The sequence below is a fragment of the Falco naumanni genome, chromosome 17, assembly GCF_017639655.2.
Source record: "Falco naumanni isolate bFalNau1 chromosome 17, bFalNau1.pat, whole genome shotgun sequence".
Taxonomy (NCBI): Eukaryota; Metazoa; Chordata; class Aves; order Falconiformes; family Falconidae; genus Falco; species Falco naumanni.
The window spans coordinates 2,710,726-2,726,735 of NC_054070.1; the positions used below are offsets into that span (position 1 = coordinate 2,710,726).

General features: G+C 44.1%; 2 protein-coding genes across 2 annotated transcripts; one reads left to right on the top strand and one right to left on the bottom strand.

The window, feature by feature from the left end:
- The first annotated feature begins 22 nt into the window (after window positions 1–22).
- On the top strand, window positions 23–1,779 carry LOC121098681 (MAD2L1-binding protein-like). The gene is made up of 2 exons (XM_040616953.1): window positions 23–31; window positions 1,199–1,779. Exons 1-2 carry the CDS (start codon window positions 23–25, stop codon window positions 1,727–1,729), a joined length of 540 nt encoding a protein of 179 aa, XP_040472887.1. The 3' UTR covers window positions 1,730–1,779.
- Window positions 1,780–4,822: 3,043 nt separating this feature from the next.
- Window positions 4,823–15,814, bottom strand: LOC121098611 (epoxide hydrolase 1-like). Its single transcript, XM_040616825.1, is given in 11 exon segments — window positions 4,823–5,179; window positions 5,181–5,214; window positions 6,178–6,303; window positions 6,631–6,739; window positions 9,477–9,676; window positions 10,871–11,000; window positions 11,377–11,607; window positions 12,390–12,570; window positions 13,335–13,548; window positions 14,448–14,471; window positions 15,766–15,814. Coding segments are annotated over 11 exon segments (1,446 nt in total). The 5' UTR covers window positions 15,795–15,814; the 3' UTR covers window positions 4,823–5,011.
- Between the last annotated feature and the right edge of the window lie 196 nt (window positions 15,815–16,010).

Sequence of the window (16,010 nt, forward strand, 5' to 3'; positions counted from 1 at the left end):
AAACTGAGCCAGCGAGTAGAACATGAAAAGAGTATGTAAAGACACAAGCTGAAACTTTTTTCTAACATGCTGCACCTAAGTCTAAGAAAGTAGCCTTGTAACTAATTCTTTTATATATGTAAAATATAAACTGTTGTCATAAATTGAGACCACAACGGATCATAATCCAATTTAAAATTTTATTAATTATAGCAAGTAGAATATGAGCAAAAACAGCGCTGGACGGCAGGGGAGTCTGCGCTCCACCAACTGCCGTGCTGAGCAGTTCAAACAGTCCCTTTTTATACACCTTTACTTCCGTGTTCATGAAGTAGTGGAGGTACTCTGCGCATGCTTCAGTTGTTGTTAGGGGGTCGTTTTCTGCCTCCTGGTGGTCGTTGAGGCCGAAGTAAGAAGTCTTCCTCCTTCATCCCATAGTTGACCCCTCACTCATATGTCCTTATATGGGGTTGTTTGTCCTGTTTCTGTCGGTTCCTGGACATCTGGTGGTTATCTTATCTTGCACAAGCGGTATCTGGTTTAGTTTGTGTAAGCGATTGCGGTTATCCTACCTTACACAAGCGGTGTCTGGTGGCTGTTTGCATAAGCGATTTCATATCGTTTGCTGTCTGACCTTTACATTGGGCTTAACATAAATCTTAATAAACAATACCCTAGTCCATAGTTTCTCACATGTGCCAAACACTTGTAAAGTGAAGTGCAGTTGTAGCTGTATCCTTAAGTGTTATCACAACTTCATTAAAAAAAACCAAACAAAACCAACCCACAAACAACTAAAAAAACCTTTAGGTTAGGTGGCTAAAGGTCTCAAAAAGTTGCTGTTTATCTCTTGTTGTTCCACTTTGTGCTCAAAGCATGCCACTGCTTTGTTTGTTACTCAAACAACTTGAAGAAAAAAGGCTGGTAGGTGTTTTTTGGAGTGATAGCTGATCTTTAAAAGATGGAGTTTGTAATTCTCGTGGACATTCCTCAGTAGTGGGATTCAGATTTAAACTGAGTAGCTATAGGGCAGCCATTTGTGTTCATCTTGGGTCTCCTGATTCCGTACGTGGGTACCTGTATCTCTTAAAAGGCACATAAACCCTTTAACCTTCCTTAACTTTCAGGGATGGGATGAGCCACGCTTTCTGAAGGGTGTGTTGGTACTAATGTTTCCTAATAATGAAACGTGGTGATCTTTCTTTGCTTTGTTTTCCAGGATGGAGATGTGATTAAGAAGCCACCCTCCATGGACCTGGCAAGCAAGAAGTGCCAGCAGGTGCTGACAGAACTGGAGGAATTGTTCCAGCGCTTGGAAATAATGTTTAGTTTGACACTGGTTCCTCGGGTTCTTATTCTACTTGGAGGCAATGTCATGAGCCCCAAGGAGCTCTGTGAGCTCAGCTTGGAGGGGATCTGTGAGGGCGGTGCTGAGGAGAGCCTGAGAACTGCATCCTGCGTTCGCAAGCTCTTTGACTCGCTCTTTGTTGCGGATGTCTTCAGTGAGCTGAAGGCTCTCCCTGTCATGGGCACTGTTGTTATGCTCCAAGGACACCGTGATTGTGGTGTTGATTGGTTCCGGCCCAAGCTCAACTATAAAGTGCCGACTCGAGGGAGGAAACTAGCTGTTAACTTGTCCTGCGATGGAGACATCAACAGAAGTGCCTCGGCTCCTCAGCATGTGACCTCTACTTGGGAGGACTATGTCTGGTTTCAAGCACCAGCGGCGCTCAAAGGCTTTCACGAATGACCCACACTCTGTAGAACTTTAATGGAATATCGAATAACCTTTGGTGCTGCTTTAAGCGATAACTTTATCAAATACAACTGTGTATTCTTGTCTGTCTGGATCCTTTATTCAGGGTGTCTACTACCTTCCTGTAGTTCAACCGTGTCCATCTGTTTTCATCTCCTGAATGGCTGTTGAAAGCAATTACCCTTTAAGGCACAGCTGCACAAAGATACAGTGATTCTTTGGGGACCTGAGTTATGTACAGGAGACTAATTGGCGCGTTGGGAGTAAAACTTTCCTGCTGTGTACTTGCTGAACTGGCAAATACTGGATAAACCTTTTCCCTCCCGAGTTTTAATGCGGCCATTACTAAATTAGCTGATTGCTTGGGACTCTCTCTGGGTAATGTACATGACTATTAATACACCTGGCCTTTACTAAAAAGGCTATAGCCATTCTTACCCGTAAAAGGAGACCTTTGTAGTCTGATCAGGCTTGAGTGAGTACTCGAGTGTTTGCCTATCTATTTGATAAAATTAGACTTCTCTATAACTCAATTTCAGTTACTTAATAATCCAAACAAAGAGTGGGACTTCTGAGTAATTGGAAGGTCTTGTACTGGTGACAAAAAGAGATTGATTGGCCCTGTGGAACTGGGGAAGCACGTCTTCCTATTTTTTTACTAACCTTTAGCCCAACAGCCTTGACGGTCAGTTAGATATACAGTTAGAACTAAAAGCAAGCAGTTTCTGCTCTAACCCTCTTCAGAGGAAGTTAGGACTGCGGCGAATGAAGAGACGGGACGCAGCTTGATGCAAGCAAATGTCAACTTATTGTACAGAAGCACGAGTTTCTATACACTTTCAGAAGCTGCGCGTTTGAAACAGATTGGTTCTTGAAGCTAAGCCTTGCATACTAGGCAATCCCCGATTGGTGGTTAACTACCAGCAATTAACAGCAAGCTGTTACTTTTCCTTGGTGCCATCTGTCCCCCACTCCCCTGTGCTCTGTAAACATCTCATCATGTTAATTGTTGTCCAGACAAGCTCGAGCACATTCCCCTCAGCAAACTGACCGCCACGCATGGTCCTAGTTTCCAGCCCGCTCCTGCATCTCCCCCTTCCTGTTGCACAAAAAGAACCTTTGAAACCGAACGAGTAAAAACAAGGTATAAGTAATAGAACAAATAAAAAAGCAACTAAGACATATTATCAATGTCAGAATAACCCACTGTCTCTGTTCCGTACAATTTTACAATTTCCCCTTTTTGTTTTTGAACAGCTAGTACCAGGTTTGCCATGTTCTGCAGGGCCCTTGCAAACATGACAGCAACCAAGGTAACAGCAAACAAACAATACTGCCAATTGAGTGAATGGATGCCCCAAAAGGCTGACATCTTCTCAGATTTTGATAACATGTTGCTGCAATGGGGCGCCTAAAATCCATGCAGCACATACAATCAAAATCCTCACAGCCATGTCCTTGAACCAACAACAAAAAGCAGTGGCAATTTTGACTCACATGCTTAACTGCCTACCAAACAAGGTGATTTAACTCTTTAATGCTTTCCCTGCTGTTACTCCGGGTAAGAGAAGAACCGCTGCGACACGTTCCCATCATAGCCTCCTACTACATATAGCATCTACAGAAAGACAATTATCGACATTCAAAGTGTAAACAGTATCATCTTCTTTTGGATTAACATTATACATAGGTGGAAGGGCACACCAAACAAGAACTGGTTCAGTCAAAAAGTTCGAAACGTAGCATGTCTTCTCTGAACATACCTCTGGGGTCATTCCCTTCATTCCCTCTTTTTTTATGCAAAGAGAAACACTTCCACCAAAACAGAGAAGCCCCTATTTACATCTCTGAGCCCGGACACAAACCGCAGCTGTATGCTCCACCAGGCTCAGGGCAGGAATCATTCATGCAGTTACAATGCTATATATCTCTACAAGCATGCAGACACCTATTAAACACTAGATAACCATGTTTATCTTTCCTATTCTCCTTCACAATACCTAGCTGTTTCTCCCATTAGTTTCCAGCCCGCTCCTGCATAGGACTCCTGCCCCAATATGCTAGCTTGTTCTCACTTAAGACAACAACAATAAAAGTTAGTTTCTTGCTTGCTTTTACTTCTAAGTCTTAGACTCTTCAATGTTTATGAAATGTGAAGAGGCGGTGAGGCGAGTGTGATCAAGTTCAGCACTATCTTTACTTGTCAAACTCCTGTTCAAAGTCAGAAGGTATTACTTGGGAGCAGAACTCGAGCCCTTTCTTCTGGCCTGGTGTCTAGTGCAGAATGGGAGAAGGAGGGAGGGTGAGAAACACTTGAGAGCTTTGAACAGTGTGTCAAAACTAGGTGTCTGCTGGACTTAACCTTCAGTCAGCTACTTAGAAGTGTCTGTAATGTAGTGAGCTTAACAGCTCCAAACAGCTCTATCCCATTTGAAGAGAAACTCGAGCCTACTGGTAGCAACGTTGCTTGCAGCTTCTTGCTAGCAAAAATTGCACGATGGTGTGATAAGAATCGTTTTAAATGAGGGTAAAGGTTGAAGTAACCTGCTACGCTTGGTGCATATTTTAACTTCACCATTTGGAATGGAATGATAAAGAACGAAGAGGAAATTAAGTTGGTATTTTTGAGCTTGGAGCACACTAGGAATGCTGTCTCTGCCTTGTTATCCATTAAACATCTGTTTACATAGTGTAGTAGCTGCTAAAGCTAGCCGTAGGGGGAAAACCTGTTAGAATGAAGAAAGCTGCCTTGTGTGCAGCTGCCCACTTGAATATGTAATTCCTGGTCTCTTGAATGAAACATAACTTGAACGTAGGAGTGTTTGTGCTCAGGAGATCAAAACCCTTTACACTTCCACCAAAGCTGCTTGTAATGCATATTTCAGACGCTAGCACTCGAGTGTTTAAAGAAGCTTTTAAACAGAAGCCTTCGTTCTAAGGATCAAGGGGCTGGTTTCTTTCTACTCTCTTCCCCAGATGAGTGCAGTGTTTCTGCAGTAAACCGTTCATGTATTCTGTTACACTTGAACTATGAGTGCAGCAATGATACGGTGCCGGGAGTGAAAGAAGACAAGTTGCTTACTTTGGGGTTTTTTCTTTTATTCTTTAGAAAAGCTTTAGAGCTTCATTAACAATTTTAGTACTGTAATGATTATCAAAATGAAATGTTGTTTTCTCTATGTGATTACATTGGATTTATTTGATCCCTCAAAGTAAAGGTTCTGCTGGTGGCAGAACAACTTGCTTCTGTTCTATATATGTATCTAAAGTGCATGTTCACAGCTGTTCCACCTTTCTGACAAAGTGCATGATGTCTTGTGCCAGAAGCTTTGGTTCCTCAAAGGCAGCAAAATGCCCTCCACGTGGCATGTAAGAGTAAGTGATGATGTTCTTGAAGACCTCCTTTGCCCAGACCCGTGGTGTATGTACTAGCTCCTGAGGAAAAAGCTGCAGTCCCTGTGGGAACATACACTGCAAACCTAGAGGACATTAACTAAGTGCCTTTTTGAAAAAAGTCCTGGGGAAATTCTATAAAAACCTCCTGACTCTAGTAATTGCCACAGTCAGCTGGCAGAGCTTCACCGCAGCGACACATTTTGTGGTTTGTACTCTGCTGAAAAGCTTTGCTTGTATTTGAGTCTCCTTGAGTATGAGAATATTATACCCAAAAACGTAAAGTAGAGCCAACTTCGCACACGGTTCAATCTTGAAACGTTTCCTATTTTTAAACTTACCTTGTTTTACAGTTTTGTGATAAATGGCAAGACGCATCACCTCTTTGTGACAGTCAGAAATGAGCCTGCTCAAGTTTACTTTAGAATTTATAGTACCAGCGTAACGAATGAGTTGAGGAAAGGTAAGCTGGCTCAGTCTACAAAGGAAAAGACTCTTCTATTTGTTTGTGTGATCAATCACATGGAATTCCGTTCTGCAGCATTTTCTGGTCAGCCTCTCTTATAGTCATCTTAAAGTCAGTGGCTGTTAGAAGGTGCTTGGTTTGTTAGAAGGTACTGCTCTCCAGATTGCTTCCCCAAGTTTGTGCTTAACACTTGTAGTCGTTAGTTTTATCCACCACTAAGCCGTATGCTTCCTAATTCAGTTTAAATGTCTCTCTTGGAAATGCTCCTGATTTTCTGTTTTGTTTTAACTGAACTGAGCCAGAGATCACATTTGTTTGGTGACTAAGTATATAGACCTGTAGTTTGAACACAAGACTGAATATAGTTTGATATGTCCGCTGCATTGTCTTGGCTACAAGCTACTTTGTGTGAATTACAGGTTCAAAAGAAAAATGACTCAACTATTTTTATCAAAAGAAAATAAGAACTTAGATATTTTTTTTAAGAAGTTAAGTTTGCTGTTTTAAGTAATCTAAATGTTTATACAGGCAAACGTGTTTCAATCTCATTTGCAAATCTTTCTTACACCTACCACTTCATTACCCGGCATCATCTGTTAGACCAGGGTTCTTGGAGATGTTCTCCTTGTAGAATCGCTTTGAGGACACAATGGAGGATGTCACGCAATAAATCATCACATTGGCCAAAAGCTCATCAAGAGTGTATTTGCTATTGATAGAAAAAGATGAAGACGTTTCATTGGAAGCTGTTTCTCAATACGCTATATTGGGCTCATGCCCTGAAGAACAGTTGTTCTTGTTCTCCACTTGTTTTCAAGCAGCAAATTAATTGGCACCCATGTGCCCAGAGCAAAACTGCCTGGTGCTGAAGCAGTAGTTTGCAGGCAGTCTGCTGTAAGTTTACACTACTACTTGTCATGTGTAACCTTTCATGCTCAAAATTCAGCTTTGGCCAGTCTTTTACCTATCTCCTCATTAGTTACCATTGCTCATTCTTTTAATGAGTCCTCTCATGGAAGAGCACCTGTTTTCTTACCTTTCCAAGCCTCCATCATCTTTATGCAGAAATGATTTATCTCTCCAGGTAGAGAATTTTTCCAATATATATGCAGCAAGCCCCACAGGGGAGTCATTCAGTCCACAACCTAATTCAAGAGAAGAAGAGAACCATTGCAGTTGCCTGGCATTGCAAATACTTCAGTGGGAGTTAAACTGGACTTACATCAATTCTTCAGAGTTTTCTATGAGAATTCAGTAAAGAGTGCATTTTACTAGCCCTGGTAGTACTTTATTCTTGAAAAGTTCACCCCAATGGAATTTTGGCTATAACTGACAGCACTATAAAGTTGAGCAATTCCTATACAAAAGAAAATAGGAGTTAAGAAAATCCTCTGGGCTTCTTGGTAATGTGTGGCAGGAAAGCAAATTCAGATGTAAAGGGATTACACTCTGAAAAGAAATTTCAGATAAACTGTTTGGGAGCACTGTCCTGCTTAGGATGGCTAACTGGGACCCTGAGTGCTGTTCACTTTCTATGTAATTTAAACAGTGGAGTGTTGTGTATCTGCTATCTGCTCCTGCCTTTGGGGAATGCTAACAAACATTATAAACACAGCATATTATATCTGTGTTTTAACCTGTAAAACGGGTGGGGATTACTTCAGCAGTGGTAGAGCTTGCCTTGGGAAAATTCCTGTACCACACTCTAGGCTGTAGTTTTACAGTATCCTTAGAATTGCCTACTCTCAAGTGTATTTTAGTGTGACTTTAGCACTGAATGACTGCGTAGAAGATGATGCACAATGTGATTTCAATTTAATAGTGGACATAGTTAATGCAAAGTAAGTTTGTGCATTGGCACAACAGTTTCCCTGTGCTGTCAGGCCTAAAGTGATTTGCTACACATCAAAGTCATGTAAATGCTTTGACCAGCAAAGGTAGGGCAGGCTAAAATGTGCCAGCTAACATGTGACCTGTCTGGAGGTGAGCATTTTCTGAGCTGAAAGCTGGCTCCGAATCACTGTATTCAACTTTCATGGACTGGATGCTCAGAAATACCAGTCTTGTTTGCAGCTTACTAATGATTCAACCTGTACACATCTTAGGTACCACAGCTTCTGGTGAGTGAAAATACTGTAGCTTTGCTTTAAACCTGCCTAATGAGAACTAAACTGATAATATAGATATTTTTTGAGACTAAGCAGGGAATATGTATTTTTTCCCCCTATTTATTTTCTACCTTTCACAATTTTAGTGTGCTACAAAATCCCTGCTCTTCTTTTTTTCCAGGTTAAAGAGTCCTAGACTATGTACAGTGCTTGTAGGGAAGCTGCTTGGTCACTTTAGGGTTCTTTTTCTCCCCTTCTTGTATTCTTTTGATTATAAAATATATTAATGAAACAGGGGTGGAACAGATTCTAAATATCATGGATTTAGTGTTTTGTCTTACTCTCTTTTTGCTTTCTTTAAGAGTTTGTAAGATTCTCTTAAAGTCTGAGCTGGCTGATGTTTCAAAGCACTGTCCTTGACTCTTGGATTCTCTCACATAGCAGCAACCAAACTAGAGCCCATTGTGATTTTCTTCCTCTGCTTAAATTGCTTTGGACTTTGTTGACATCAGTTTTTATTGGCCAGTTTAATCAACCAGTCACTTAACTGCAGAGAGTTACAAAACCATTTATCTTTAGATTAAACCAAACCCTGGATAGGTGTCAGATTTTCACTTAACCATTAACTTTTATCTGTAGAGAAATTAAGATCATATTGAAAGGTACGGGTGCCAGCACAGATTTTTGTGATACTCTCTCTCCCCTGGAACTTGCTTACTTATTTATATTCATGAATTCTCATGTTAACTAGTTATTAACCCATGAACTTAATCTTTTTCTTAAGGCAGTTTAATGTCTTTAAGAACACTGGGGGAAGGAACCTCAACAAAACTTTTTTTGGAAATTAAATATGTTCCATTACTAGATCCACAGCTTCTTGATCCTGCCAGAGCTCTGATATTTGAAGCATGATTTCCGTGTGATATTATCACCTGTAAATGAATTCTCCTTTTAAAAACATTTCTGCTAGTTTTCTGATCAGACACTAGACATACTGGTCTTTGTTTTTCTGGGGGCTGTCTTCATTGTTTGGCTTTTGAAAAGAAAACCCAAAAAAAACCAACCTGGTATCTGGTTTATCTCCTTTTATTTCTCTGATATTGCAATCAGTTCAAGCAACAGACTAGGCATTAGCTGACGTTTCACTTTGAGTTTCCTCTTTTCCAGTTAAATGCCAGGATGGGGTGCTATTCCTTCTATGGTCTCCGTACCTGATGCCAGTCTGAGACAGCTCTGCTGTCTTTCCTGATGAGGGTTTATTTCAATAAAGGGATACCCCATAATCTTTGATAATATTATACAAATAAATCATGTAACTTTTCTGAGATGGCCATACCTTTCTTCAGACTCCTTATCTACTGGTCCCACTACATCATGCTTCTGGCTTCAGGTATTATGGCTGTGTCTACCTTTCTGCAAGATTCACATTGCACTTGCTTATGGTATTTTTCTTGTTTTCACCCACATTTATTTCTAGAAGCTTCAATTTCAGGGTCCTGTGCTTTACTTTAAGAGGCTTTTTGCAAAGGGTTTCTTTGCCATAGAGAAGTGGTATGCCATTTAACAGACCTTGAAAAGTGATATTTGTAGTCTCCGTCTTTTTTTAAGCGGTTCCTTTTCACTTCCTTTTACACAGCTCTTGTCCCCATGTCTTGCATTCAGTCACCAGAATTCATTGCTTCTCAAACATGGTTGGCTTTTGTTCAACTATGTGTTTATACGCCTTAAGCAGTCAGTATACAAAGTTCATAGTGATATAGAGAAGGTTCATTACCTGCAGTGTCTGGTTTGGTGGCTTGGATGTGTAAGTATCCAGACTCTCGCAATAGTTCATGTATATTCTTCTGGATGAAAGGATACATACGTCGAACATCTTCCCTAGTAAAGCCTATGAGCCATGGTATATAAGCCCCAAGCATCACGGAAATCATCCTTCTCAAACCTTCTCTGCCAGCGAAGATAAGATTCACAGATCTGAAATCAAGTTAATGAATAGAAGGTTAAATCAAGCAATTTTCTGTTTCCAAATTTTCTAGAAAATAAGTCTGATGGGAGCTGTAATAGAAGCATTTCACTAAGCCAAATACATAAGCCCTTCACATTTATCGTGATTTCCAAAAAAATTTGGGAGAGTTAAAAATGGTACAGCTGGTGCCATCTCCATCCAGGAAAGTCCTATACTTCGTGGTACTGATCAGCTGCTGAAAGGCTGAGCTCCTTCCTTTTCTCCCTGCCAATTTTAAATTTATCTCCTTCCTGATTTAGAATGATGATCCTTGAGGTCTCAAATCAAAATGCAGCAGAGCTTACTTCCATGCCTAGTGAAAGAGAAGCCAAAGAGCACTCCATTTTTCTCTGTACAACTCTTCCGTAGATAAGGGAGGCCAACAGCATCCTGGCTTGTGTCAGAAATTGCGTGGCCAGCAGGACAAGGGCAGTGATGCTGCACCCAGCACTGGTGTGGCTGCACCTTGAATACCGTGTTCGGTTTTGGGCCTCTCACTACAAGAAAGATGTGTCCAAAGAAGAGCAACGGAGCTGGTGAAGGGTCTAGAGAACAAGTCCTATGAGAAACAGCTGAGGCAACTGGGCTTGTTTAGTCTGGAGGAAAGGGGGCTTGGGGGAGACCTTCTTGCTCTCTAAAACTACAGGAAAGGAGGTTGTAACAAGGTGGGTGTTGGTCACTTTTTCCCAGGTAACAAGTGAGAGGATGAGAGGAAATGGCCTCAAGTCGTGCCAGGGGAGGTTCAGATGGGATATCAGGAAAAATTTCTTCACTAAAAGGTTTGTCAAGCATTGGAACAGGCTGCCCAGGGAAGTGGTAGAGGTATTTAAAAGGTGTGTAGATGTGGCACTTAGGGACCTGGTTTAGCAGTGGACTTGGCAGTGTTAGGTTTATGGTTGGACTCAATGATCTTAAAGGTCTTTTCCAACCTAAATGCTTCTATGATTCTATGAAATTTAGAAAGCGTGAGAATGCAAATACCACTGTCAATGCAAAGCACGTGAATATGACTGAATGCACAGGGGTGGGGATACCCCTGGAGAAAACAAAGCAGAAGGCGATGAGAGGCAGGGCAAACAGAAGGCAGGACCCGGACCGTGGAGCCAGAAGGTAGGGTAAGAACTGGAGAAACCTTCTCTGCACTGATTCCCTTTGCTACTCACTGTGGCAGCATCTGGGCCATGTTTGTGGTAATAAGAGATCCCCAGTCTTCTCCCTGTAGGTAGTATTCTTTGGAGCCCAATCTATTCATCAGCTTATGAAATTTCCGAGCAGTTGCTTTGCTGTCAAAGCCTGTAGGTAAAGAGAAACAGAGGAAACCTGTTTGTCTTGGTGTATCATCCCCTGGCCAAAGATCATGGTCTGACAGAGGCACATGTTTATGCTGCTGTGTAAAGGCACAGTGTGCTATGCTGCTCTGCCTTGCTCCTTGGCAATACAGTGAACACAAGATGGAAATTCAGTGGAAAGTGGATAAAGTGGAAAGCAGACCTGGTTTCCAGCTACCATTACCTTCCAGATCTCCACAGCCAGCCCCAGAGCCTCAGCCACATGGGTGTTAGTGCAGAGCCAAGCATCTGCATTCACAAACTGCATTCCCTGGTGAGGGCCAGGGATGACTGAGGCTCCAAGAACCTGGCAATTCCAACAGCTCCTTTTCATCGCTCACCTTTCTGGTGTGGTGCCTCAGAGAAGCCATATCCTGGGATGGATGGGCAGATGACCTCAAACACCATGTCACCCTCATTCAGGCCATGCTCAGCTGGCTCTGTGAGTAGAGCGATGGTCTTGTAGAACTCGTAGAAGGAGCCAGGCCAGCCGTGGACCATCAGCAGAGGTTGAACAGCTCAACTGTGAGGGACATAGGAGGGCTTCACGTGGATAAAATGGATATCAATCCCTGCCACACATCCAGACAGATAAATTAAAGCCTTAGTTCCATCACAGTTTCTGTTCCGAACTCTGAAGAAGGAGGGTGGCAAAACTGTGATTAGCATTCACAGCAGAAGGTACACAATCAACCCATGGCAAGGAGATGCCTAGCTGAAAGGACATGCCTGGTATTTTACCTGTGTCTCATCTTTTACTTACAGACAGAGGTATTGAACCCAGTCCCAGTTACTGGGGTCACAGGAGACTGAGCATCCACCTCCTGAGAAATTGGTCTTACAGTATATAAGTACAGCTGCACTTCAATGAATAGCATAATGCAGCTAAGACACGTGCAAAAACATGACTAAATTACAAAATGTGTGGGTGATAAAAAGAGAAACATGGAAAAAGTAAGCGCAGGATATAAGTTTAACCTGCAGATCACTTATCTAAAGTCTGGCTAACCACACCTGGCTAAACTGGGTGGTGGTGGTGGATATTCCAACCTCAGGGCCTGGGTAAATTTTACAGTTTTCAAAGGTGGCTTCAAGGCAATAGCAGAAGAAAACCTCGTTGTTATTTAGTGCAGGTTCAGAGCCAGATGAAGCCCATCTTCAAGCAGATCTAATCTTATCACCACTGTGCAATGATCTTAATCTATAGAGGGTTACTAATAACATAGCCTCCACTACTGATCCTTCATTAAGCTGTTATGCACACTGTTGTCTTAATAGAGTAACCTCTTAAAGCCCCCCATTCTCTCTGTGCATTTCAGAGTGAGACCTGCTCAAGCCACAGAGACCCCCTCACCTTCAATGGTGGTTCGGAAATGGGGATATTTATTCAGGATTTCCACTTGCTTGCGTCGGTCAAACGGGTTCCTCCAGTAGGCCACCACCTTCTGCAGGTAGCTGGAGGTGAAGCCGTAGCGGAAGGCAGCCCCTTCCAGCTGCGGTGTGTAGCGGGCCTGCTCCAGGCGGCGATGCAGGTCCTGCGGACAGGAGCTCTTGCAAGGCTGGCCAGATGCCTGCATGTGCCCTATGCTAAGGCAGGCATGAACAGGCTCTCCTGGCTCCACCGGCTTCTGTGTCTCTCTCTGGGACACCACAAGCCCTCCTGAAGCAGTGCCATACTCTGTATAACTTCCTGAATCATCTCTATGGAGAATATATTTCTCTACAGGTTAGCAGTTCCCCTAGGGCACCCAGGAGTAGTGGGTTCTACGCTTGCCTTACTGCTAACTCGCTTTAGGGTTTTGGGCACTAGGAACTTGCCAGCACTGCCAGCTGAGAGAAGAATAAGCAGCTCAGCCTGTGCTACCGACTGCTAGTTGGCCAGATAATTAGTGACAGGCTTGTAGGGACAGAAGGAAGGACCCCATCCTTCTTCACCCTTCCAACCCTGTCCTCTGCGGAAGCCCCTCAGTCCTGCCCTACTGGTGCCTTTGCTATCCCAGTGCCCTCCCACCCCATTCCACCACTGCAGACCTGCTGTCAAATTCTGCTGCTCAAAGCATGGCCTTTCTGCAGGAGCAGCCCCAGGTTGCATTGAGAGTCTGTGGTCTCAGAAAGCGTAAAGACATTGCAGTGAATCTGAGCTCAAAGCCCATTCATAAAGGGCAGTGAGCCAGAGCATCATCTAACGGACCTGCGCTGGCTATTGCCCCCAAGGCATCACCTCAAAGCAGTAAGGTGGGTGATGAACTGGCTCCACCTCGCAGCTTTCTGCCCCTCCTTACCTCCCAGGCACGGGCACCTCAATTTCTTTGTCAGATGTTTCAGTCTTGAAGGGACAGATACTTTCATCTTCTTTCCCTTTTAGAGGTCTTTCATCTGAGCCCCACCATCCATTGCCCATTTCAATAGTCTTGATCTTGTGTCTAGACCTCAGCCAGTAAACCAGCATCCCTCCAACGCCCAGAGCGGCCACAGGGACCAGGACTGCATTCCTCTGAGAACATTCGAATGACCTGGGGAGGCATAAAATTGTTTGCGCCCAACAGAAGTGTCAAGGGTAAAGGGACTATGCTGAGGCTTGTAGTCACATTGGTTGGACGTGAGTAACAAACCCCATGCAGTCAGCAGGGGCTGGGTGTTTCTGTTATTTTTGAAGATCGCAGGCAGGGTTTGTGGCAGGGTTACATCTACCAGTGTTTCTTAGGGACCTTAAGCCTTTGCTGATCAGGACTTGTTAATCACAAGGCTTCTCTGTCCCTCTCCTTATGTACCAGGTGTGCCCTGGGAGACAAGGATCGGTAGGATCTGGATCTATCTGTTTTAAGGCAGGTACTGAAGTGAATGGGACAGTAGCACCTGGACAGCTTCAGGAATAAAAACTGCACAGAGTGGGCTGAGGAGCAGAGACAAGAGTTTTCAGCTGCTGGAGACAGCTGGATGTGCTAGACATGCCCCTTGACTGTGCTACATACATAGCTCCCCTACAGATTCAGTCATCTTTTAGGGCAACGCTAGCCCTCCACCATAGCTGTCCATAGGTAAAGGTCTCAACTTGTCTGTCTGGTGCCTCTTTTTCTTACCTAGACAGCAAAGTTTCAGACTTTCTTGAGGTGTGGGAGCTCAGGCACCAGAGCTGGATTTAACAGACAGACAGCAATGTTTTAAAACCGTTCAAACCCTTCAGCAATCAGTCCTAAATGTAGTGTCCCTTCCCATCCCCCTGACCTGTGCCTCAAGCTCTCCAGCTTCCCTTGGGGATTAGCAGAGCTGTCTGGGGCTATTGCAGGGGGCTCAAAGAAGACTGTGAATGAAGATTTTTTGTCATACAGGGTATGGAAGGGACTATGCTGTGCCCCAACCCAAGTGCTAATAAAAAGTGAACTCCTCAGCACAGAGCAGCTATTTCACTTACCTGATCCGGGACAAGGTGCCATCCCTAGAAAATGGGGGTGGGGGTGGGGTGGGAAAGATTCTTGGTCTGATAGTGTTGTCTGAATGGTACCATCCCTTGGGGATGGTGTAAGGAACATCCCCTGCCAGCACCATTTACCGTGCAGCCATGGGATCACAAGCTGTTCAGCTGGCTGGCAACAGAGGCAGTGTTTCTGGGCTGTGTTTTAGCTGGATAGTTTGTCACCATAATATTCCCGCCTTCAGCACAATTTAGATAAAAGGCACTGAACAACTGGGTAGGTGTCCTTGCGGTGTTTCATCCTACAGAGGGCTGTGTTACTTCAGCCAAGTAAATAGTTTATTTTGGCAGCTGTGTAGCGATAGGTGCCCAGCCTTGGCAGGGGACTTCCAAGCTCAAGGGTTACTCTGCTGCCAGCCACGTGGTACTCATCCTGCCCAGGGCTGGCATGAGGAGCAGCTTGTGGGACCCTTCCCTGTTCAGGTTCAGTGAGCTGCTGTACCTTTGCTACTTCCAACTACTCCTGACTGGATACCAAGCTTTTAGGTCTCATCTGCCTGCAAGAAAAAGAAAACATCCTCTTTGGTTCTCTTTTAGCCTGGTAGATTCTCTTGCAAGAAAAGCAGAATCTAAAATCTACCAAAAACTTAGAAGCAACAGAGAAAGTCTTGTTACTCTGCAGCTAGATGAGGGAACTGTTTGGTGTCATAATTACGATGCCTTGAGACAAAAAAGAATTAAAAAGGACAGGAAACTCCATGAAAAACCAAGTCCACTGGGTGTTTCCTGTTGCCTGGTACCCTTTCCCACTGCTACCTGTGATGCAGAACACAGTGCCTGTACTGGACACCCCAGCAGTAGTGAAGGCAATTGGGTAATTGATCTCTGAGACAGTCTATGTGATTTTTAAGGAAGTATCTCCTGAAACCCCTCCCAGACAAAGAAGACCAAGAGCTCCTAAGAGCAAACAGTGTCAGCCTCCACCTCCCTGGAGGCTGAGTAGCTTATGCAACAAGTAATAACAACCCCCTGCACTTACATCCTGGAGTTTAGTGAGTCAGAGGCACGAAACCAGTTAGCACGGCAACAGCACAAACTCGGCACTGCTAACAAAGCAAGCATGTCCCAGAAACAGCTCTCTGAGTGGCACAGAACAAGGCTCAGTCTTATAAAACCTCCTCCCTACCCATGCTCAGGAAAGCTCAGCTGCATGCTCCCACCCACCGATGGCCTGGTGGACCCCACCGGGCCTTTCTCCTGCCCCAACCCTGGGGACCCCTGTTTAGAGTCCCTCCTCCCTGTGCCAAAGAGATCTCACCAGGCGTTTGGAAGCATCTCCTGCCACATGTCCGCTCCTCCTCGCCTAGCCACAGCTCCCAGCGAAACAGCCCAGGTGTCTCCTCTGCTGGCTTTCTCTGCCGCAGCGACACTCTCCTGGTGACAATGCAAGCTACATCAACCGTCAGTGCCACCTATTGCCTAAACGTGCGCTTGCAAATTAAGTTCAGCAAGAGACAAGTGCCAGGTCCTGCACGGGGAGGGAACAGCTCCGTGCATCAGCAC